At 35.7% G+C, this 9,123-nt stretch overlaps 1 protein-coding gene across 1 annotated transcript in view; it reads right to left on the bottom strand.

Annotated features, from left to right (window-relative positions):
- Ccdc171 (coiled-coil domain containing 171) overlaps positions 1-9,123 on the bottom strand; it is a 310,385-nt gene that overhangs the window by 231,164 nt on the left and 70,098 nt on the right. Inside the window, exon 8 of the mRNA XM_013020745.1 lies at positions 4,287-4,447. Within this exon, the coding sequence (XP_012876199.1) occupies positions 4,287-4,447 (161 nt within the window). The remainder of the gene's footprint in view (positions 1-4,286; positions 4,448-9,123) is intronic.

The following is a 9,123-nucleotide window of genomic DNA, read 5'->3' as shown; positions in this document are numbered from 1 at the left end:
ATATTTACAAGGAATAGATGTTACAAGGATATTACACTTAATATAACTGCCAGAAAGTAAAACAAAATAGTAAAAATTAATCAAAGTAAAAGTAATAAAAATCAGCCCAAGAGTCCCAATATACAAAATAATGGAAGTTTCCAAGGAGACATTTCAAAAAATCAACAAAGTAACAACATAAAGAAATTTCCAGCCAGGGCCGGTGGCCCACTAACACCTGTAATCCTAGCTACTCAGGAGGCTGAGCTCTGAGGATCATGGGTTCAAAGCCAGCCTGGGCAGGAAAGTCTGGTGAGACTCCTATCTCCAATAAACCACTAGGAAACCGGAAGTGGCACTGTGGCTCAAGTGGTACAGAGTTCACCTTGAGCTGAAGAGCTGAGGGACAGCACCCAAGCCCAGAGTTCAAGCCCCACGATCAACCAAAAAAAAAAAAAAAGAAAGAAAGAAAGAAATTTCCCTGAAATGAAATAACTGAATCTCTTAAATTGAAAGAAGATAATAAACAATTCATGCTGGACACATTACCATGAAATTTCATATACTAAGAACAAAGAATATATTTATAGTGCCCTTAAAGTACAAAAATACATAAATACTATTATTTCATCATATATTATAAGGTAAGATTAGGAAAATATTTGCTTATGATTTCAGACTTGATGGATACTGTTAAACTTCCAGAGGATATTAGGAATTACATGCCACTGACCACCTTCTTACTGTTAGCAGCTACCCTAAGACCCTGTGGTCTCTCTCACAGTCACTTTTCACAACTGTAAGGCCACCACCTTTAAGTTACAAAGCCAGATTCAGAAGGCTGAATCAACTTCTGACACTCCACTTTCCTGCTTGGATAGCCCTCCTACTCATTTCCCACTAAAGGACAAGCTTATTTCCCAAATCAAAAAAAAAAAAAAACGAATAGCTTTAACTACTAGCAAAGTTCTGGCAGCATTTACTTTATAAGATCATTATTACCAATTGCTTTCTCAGGTCTTCATAATAAATAAAGCAATATTCTACCTTAACATTTCATAATCCCAAAATTATACATTAAAGGTATGATTTACCTTAAAGATCTAAAATCTAATCAAATCTCTTTTTGGAAAACATTAACCAAAACTTAGAATTTCTTTGAAAAATTTATCTTTGAGAGTTTGTGAGTCTAAAAATCATTTAAAATATTTTAAGTAAGATTCTGAAAAGCAGGAGTACAGGTAGAAAATGAAATAACATCCCTCAAGCCATAGCATTCCTTCTAAAATTACACATAATAGAAATGTAAGTAATTTTCATTTTATATACAAGGAAAGAAATTATGAAATGAGATGACATAGGATGGGAGAAAACAAATGTCTAGGAAACTATTAAATGACTAATAGTCTTTCATTATTACTTATTTTTTGTTTATTATTATTTCACTTATAGTATAATCCCACAGAAATTTTTAAAAAATAGATAAGGGCTCAAGTGGTAGACCACCTGCCTACCTGCCTCACAAATTCAAGAACCTGAGTTCAAATCCCAATACTACAAAAAAGAAAAAGATTGATGAGGTCAGAGCCCTCATGATCCAATCATATTACCATAATATCACCAGCCAAGGACCAAACTTCCAAAACACGAACCTTTTGAGGGACACTTCATATCTAAACCATAACGAAGACATTATGTTAAGGCATTAAAGATTAGTACTGCTTGGGCTGGGAATGTGGCTTAGTGGTAGAGTGCTTGTCTCAGTACCATATATACAGAAAATGCCAGAAGTGGCACTGTGGCTCAAGCGATAAGAGTGCTAGCCTTGAGCAAAAGAAGGCTCTGAGCTCAAGCCCCAGGACTGGCCAAAAAAAAAAAGAGATTGGTACTGCTTGTTGGAATAAGTAATTAGTACTTAAAATTATCTACTGATGCTTATTATAATATAAAACTTGAGTGAAATACAATGTGTCAATATATTAATAACAAAAAACTAAACTTAAGGAAAAACTTTGCTTTGGAGGGCTAATTAGAATAGTATATGTGTGAAATTCTTAGAAAAGGCATCTTAAAATTCCTCTAACCTTTGCATCAGTCTCTTTTTCAACATTATGACAGAGAATTATCTACCTTTTTTGATTTTTCCCATGGTAAGGAACTTATTTGTTCTCCATAGATGACTATTATTTCATTGTTAGAAAGACTGTAGTTATTAGGAGCTTAATCAGACTTCTTGGTTTCATTCCTAATCATTATGTCAAGGAAAAAAAAAAGAAAAGAAACCTGCACTATAGTTTCTATAAAAGCCCTTCAAGTATATTTATAATGCAGAATAACATTTGAACACATTGAAATTTAGCAAATGTGCATATTCAAGCAGTAGTTTAAGAAGACTACGTTTTTAGAATAACATACACAGAATATCATACTAGAAAAAGCAAGAAAATGTAATTTAAAACTGCCAGTGGCTCATGCCTGTAATCTTAGCTACTCAGGAGTCTGAGATTTGAAGATCACAGTTTGAAGCCACCTGGCAAGGAAAAATCCATGAGACTACATTCCAATTATTATCCAAAGGCCAGTGGAGCCATGACTCAAGTGGTAGATCACTAGCCTTGAGTGAAATAGTTTAGGGACAGTGCCCAGGCCCTGAGTTCAAGCACAAAGACTGGCCCAAAAAAAATATATATAGCCGGACACCAGTGGCACACACCTGTAATCCTAGCTACTCAGGAGGCTAAAATCTGAGGATCACAGTTCTAAGCCAGCCCGGGCAGGAAAGTCCATGAGACTATGTACAATAAACCACTCAGAAAACTGCAAGTGGCACTGTGGCTCAAGTGGTACAGAGCTCACCTTGAGCTGAAGAGCTAAGGGACAGCACCCAAGCCCAGAGTTCAAGCCCCACAACCGACCAAAAAAAAAGAAAAGAAAAGAAAAAAAAAGAAAGAAAAAAAATATATATATATAAACATGACTTGGTCTAGAGGTGAAGCTCATTGGTAGAGCACATAATTAGCATGTATGAGGGCCTAGACACTATCTCCAGCAACAAATCAAAATTAATGAAATTATGTATTGTGGGTAAAAGCAATCACAATTAAAAAATAATAGTTTAAAATTTTTCCAACTTCAGCCAGCCATGTTTGTAATCTCAGCATACTGGAGAGATTATCTAGAGGGCTGCAGATGAGGTCAGCCAGGGCAAAATTTAGTAAGACCCCCTTTGCATCAAATAAGCCAGAACACAAACCTGTAATCATACCTACTCAGAGACATAAGTAAAAGTATGCAAATCTAAGGCCCATTATAGGGTTAAAAGTATGAGACCCTATCTAAAAAGTAAGTAACTGAAAGAGCTGGAGATATGACTCAAGTGCTAAAGCAGCTTGCACAGTAGCAAGTAGCCCTGTGTTCAGACCCAGTACCTCAAAAAAAGTGTTTTAAAACTTTATTCTTTATTATACTATCTTTATGATTTTTCCATACCTAGAATAATTACAGCCCTATTTCAGTTGTGTTTCTCTTTAAATTATGTATTATAATTTATTTTATGAGCCTTTTAATTCCACTGTAAACAGAAAATTATCTATTTGTAATAAATAGAAACTGAGATTAAAAATGAACACATTAACTCTAATAACATACCAACCTATTGTCATGTAACATAGCATGGGTAAGTTGATTTCTGGAAATATGTTAAAGAATTGTAAACTTCTTAAAGGTTTTCATAGAGTTTTCAAGATTAAAAAAAACCTTTGAAATGAAGAGGGTTGGAACAGTAGGTGTCCCAAAGATTCTAACTCTGCCATTTATGAGATACTGTGTCCTTATCCTCATTAAGCCTCAGTTTTCATATCTATAAAATGGAGATTTTAAAAAGTAGCTGCCTAACAGGATGTAAGATTTATGAAATTAAACCATTCAATGCTCACAAGCAGTGAGTCATACTCATGTTTACCACCACTTCTACTTTTACTTATGCAGTTTAAGTTCAAATATTATCTCCCCATGTGGCCTACAAATCAAGATTCTAAAAACGAATGTATTTCATTAATAAATAGGATGCAAAATGCATTAATATTTACCACATAGTATATAGCTGCATTACTGAATTGCTTAGATACTTCAAAATCCAAAGAGCATTTCGATATTCTCCTATAACAGGGAAGTACACTTACATTTTATGAAGTCCTTTACCTCCAATCTATCATTGACATTAATGGAAACTATATCTAAAACACAATATATTCACACTCATAAAATCCCTCATATTAATTTTTATAAGTTTACCAGAAAATACTTACAAAGCTAGTTTTGCAAAACTCTCTTGTGCATTAAGCTTTTCTTGCTCATATGCACCTTCAACTTCTTTGAATTCATTCTTGATCATTTCCAAATCAGCAACAGCTTCTGCTTGGCTGGCCTTTTCTACTTGTAATGCTCCTTCAAGGTCTCTAATCCGTAACTACAAGATGACAAAGAAAAAATTTTAAATGCTAAGAAATGGTAGCCTCACAGTTAAAAATACTTTATCAACAGCAAATTGTGATTTATACACACAATTCTTTCTTTACCATATACAGAATACACAAGGAGCTCAAGAAACTAAACCCTCTAATTAATAAATGAGCAAAGGAGCTAAATTAAGATTTCAGAGAAGAGTAAGAATAGGCAATAAACACATGAGCTCAACATCTCTGGCCTTAGATGAAATGTAAATAAAAACAATGAAATTCCATCTCACCTTAGTTAGAAAGACTATCATAAAGAAAACAAGCAACAACAGACGCTGGCACAGAAGTAGAGCAGCAGGAACCCTAATATATTGTTGGTGGGGATGTAAATTGGTATAACCACTGTGGAAACTAGTTTGGAGATTGAACTACTCTTAGGAGATTCAACAACTTTCTCAGGCATTTATCCAAAAGATCACAGGATATGGTAAAGCTACTGCCTACCATGTTCATTGCTACACTATTTAGCATAGCCGAGATATGAAAAAAGCCTAGATACCCTTCAATGGACAAATAGATCAAGAAAATACAGCATAGAAACAAAACAGAATTTTTACTCATCTAGTAAGAAGAATGATATAATATCATCTGCAAAGAAATGGATGAATCTGGGGGAAAAAATCTATATTTCTTAAAGAAATGAGTCGTTGGGCGGCAGTGGCTCACACCTGTAATCCTACTCAGGAGACTGAGATCTGAGGATGGCAGTTCAAAGCCAGCCCTGCAGGAACATCCATGAGACTCTTATCTCCAATAAACCACTAGAAAACTGAGAGTGGCGCTGTGGCTCAAGCAGTAGAGCACTCGCCTTGAGCTGAAGAACGCAGGGACAGGGCCCAGGCCGAGTTCAAGCCCCATGACTGACCAAAAAAAAAAAAAGAAAGAAATGAGTCAGGACCAGAGACAAGGATGCATGTTTTCTCTCATATATGGAATTCAGATGTAATTTAAACATATAGAATATTTATATGTGTAATTTATTATTTATGTTTATATAAAATTTATAGATATATAAATCTATGCAGGGTCATATGCATATGTACATAAATATATTAACCTAAGTATAGTATATTCAAGGGAGAATTCAAAGATGTAACTCCTTAGAAAAACTCACAGCTTAAAAAAAAATATTAGAAAGCTGGTACTTAAAGTGTATAGTGTGGAGACAAGGAAAGGGAGAGAAATGAATGAAGAGATGAAGCAAGGGAGAGGGAATGTAATTACAATATTCAATGTATATTCTATGAAACTAGGAAAATTGAGGGGACAGGTGGAGTTGGGAGGGATGGGGGAGAATGAGGGAAAGGAAGATATTGATCAAGAAGCACTGTACTCATATAATGACATTTTGAATTATATCCCCTTTGTACAACTAAAGATAATAAAAAGTATAATTTGGAACTAAAATAAAATAATTATGTTTCTTTCCATGAAAAACGACTTTTATTAGTCCTTGTCATACCTTCCCAACATTATTTCAAAACTCTTCACTAAGTTCTGCCATGCCACATTGCACAGTATTCCCCCAAAATAACAAACACACTTAAGTGGATTTACCCTGCAGGGTCAGCAGATCTTTCTGTAAAGAAACAGAGACAAACATTTTGTGTTTCATGAGCCATAGGCTCTTGGTCTTAGCAAGCAGGGTTGGCTAGCTTCCACTAAAACTTTATCTATAAAAACAGGCATATACACTTCCACTGGGTAGAGAACCAGGAGCAGGATAGAACTGCAACTAAATGTATTATGCAACATTTTCTATGAGTTCACTGATTCTTCATTTCCTTGCATTCTTCTTCTGTGTGTGTGTGTGCACGCGCGTGCATGCACGCGTGTGTAAAATAAGGAATCTCAGAAAACATATGGTCTCAGTTATTTTCTTCATTAGAATCTGTAAAAAAACAATATAACTATTTTACTGTGGCATCAACTTTACCAATAGGAATAAAGGCACTATTGCTATCAGTAAAGGAATCTGGTGATACATGTAACTCATTTCAGCTCTGGAAGAACTGAAGATTGAGGGGAAGCATGGGAGGCTCTGTGAAGGCAGGTCATGTAGGATGGGGATCCAGGGCTGGGAGTGCAGTAGCTGTATATACATGAGCATGACTTTGATCCTTTGGGAGGTGGGACACCATTGGAGGTTTTATGTAGGTGAATAATATAACGGGTTTTGTTTTGAATAATCCTGTGAGAAACATAGTGAAGGTAAAGGATAGGAGGATTAAAGCCAGTTAAACCGTTTTATGATGGTATCTGTGTGAAACACAATATTCACGAAAAGACTAATATGTGTATTATAAGATTTATATATAAATACATGTGTATATATGTATATATTTTTATATATGTACATTTATATATATATATACACTATATACCTGACACTGTAAATATTACATAGGAAGAAAGTTTAAATAAGATTCTTGTCTGTTTTCTCTTAGCTTAAATGCTGTAAGGGAAATAGGGGCTATTTCCTATATGTGTGTTCAATGCCTTTGTATCTATATGTATATCTACATATATAAATAAAAATAAAAATATATGTCTACCAAAAATACAGGCTATAGGTTAAAATTAGTACACAGGTACTAGTCAAAATGCAGAGTTCTTTTTCAGAAATTCCTTCTCATTTTATAAAACATAAAGAAAAGGATACTTCTCTTGGATTGCCACCATTTTAATTCTCCTCGTAGACTTAATCGCTCTCTTTATTATGCTCCCACAATATTTTAATATTATCTATTTCTGTCTTTGTATTTGTAGGCCTACATAGAGAGATGATAGGTAGATGATAGCTAGATGGTTGATTGACAGACAGACAGACAGAGATAATGAGTTATGAGCTCCAAATGAAGCTCATTTACCTTTTTACCTTCAGACTCATAGCTGGATGCAGTATTATTCACCTGCCATTCAAACTATGTAAGAGGCTAAGACTGGCTGTAGTGCCAGGCTAACCCAGGCAGAAAACTCCCTAAGTCTCCTTCTTGGTGGAAAGGAAGATGGATGCAGTGGTGCAAGCCTGTATCCTAGCACCACAGGAAGCCCATAATAGGCAGACTGTGGCTCAGGCACATATCAAAATGGGAAGTAAGACCTTATCCTAAAATTAACCAGTGGAAAAAAGAGCAGGCACAAATCCCTAAGTTTAAACCCCTACTTTAAACTCAAAAAATGAAAGGACAAAAATAAAAGGACACTCTCATCAGCAAATTTTACCAAGGGCCAAAAAGTAAGATGGTTTGCAAGCTACTACAGTTTCGATGTTGACTATCCCAGAAAGGCACTATTAAGAGGTGCTAGAAACTTTTATGAGGTCGATCTTAGGCTGCTGGGGAAAGAATGTCTTCAAAGGGACCTTGCCCTGCCTTCTCTGTTATTCTATATCTTAGCTCATAAAGTGAGAAATACCACCATGCATTCCCACTATGATGTGGTCCCAACAAATGAGGCCACTCAATCATGGAATGGAGCCTCCAGAACTACAAACCAACAAAATTCTTTGCAATTTTTAATTACTTCCCTCAGGTGTTTCCTCACAGTGACAAAGAGCAGAATAATACCCAGGCCATATCCCACTCTGCCACTATAGCACAAATGCAGCCATAGATGAAACAAAACTTCACAAAAATGGACAGTAGGTGAGACCTTCCCTGAAAGCTGCCATGCACCAACTCCTCAACTAATGTCTGTATCTCCAACTGTAACCTGATCCTAGATAAAACAGTGCATAACAAAACGTTACTCATTAACATACTGTTCTTACAGTGCTGTTTTCCCAGCTGCTACAACTTAAATTCATGCCTAAAATATGTTTGGCATTTTACCTGAATTATTTCAGAATTAATTTTGATTCCAAATGTGCTGCTCTTTCTGCTTCAATGCTTTCTTCTAATTTCCTCACTCTTAGAGTTGTTGTCTAAAAATAAATTGAACACAAACATTTGTATTTAAAGTAGATATGGATCACTATATTTCAGGATTATAACCTACTATTTATATTATTTAAGATGCAGTTTCAGAGAGAGAGAGAGAGAGAAAGAGAATTCTAAGGCTTGAAGACAAGGCCTTGAAGTGTTCCCTTTTTTCCCCCTCAAGACTGGCATTCTACCACTTGAGCCAACACCTCCACTTCTGCTTTTTGCTGGATAATTAGAGATAAAGGTTCTCTAAGATTTGTCTGCACTGGCTGGTTTCAAACCTAAATCCTCAGATCCCAGACTTCTGATTAGCTATGATTACAGGCTTGAGCCACCAGTGCCTAGTCACAGTTCTTTAAGTCCCTAGTTAATATATTTCTTCCTCTAGCCCTCATCTACCCATCTCTGATTCTTTTCAGTTTAAAGATTAGTAGGTTTTTTCTATTTGGTTTGGTGTTTTTGAGACAGAGTCTCACTATATATCTAGACAGGGTCTCACTATGTAGCCTTAAACTCATGATCTTCTTTTCTCAGCCTCCCAAATGCTAAAACTATAAGCATACACACCCACATGTGGCATTTTTGGTTTTTAAATAGGGTCTCATTATGTTCCAGGCCCAGCTGGTCTGGAACTCACGATTCCCCTGCCTTGGCTTTCCAAGTGCTGGGATTATAGATACATGCTATTATGCCTAGCTGGT

The sequence above is a fragment of the Dipodomys ordii genome, unplaced genomic scaffold, assembly GCF_000151885.1.
Source record: "Dipodomys ordii isolate 6190 unplaced genomic scaffold, Dord_2.0 Scaffold53, whole genome shotgun sequence".
Lineage (NCBI taxonomy): Eukaryota > Metazoa > Chordata > Mammalia > Rodentia > Heteromyidae > Dipodomys > Dipodomys ordii.
The sequence above is the reverse complement of the archived record's forward strand: the minus strand, read 5'-3'. Positions and strand labels throughout refer to the sequence as shown.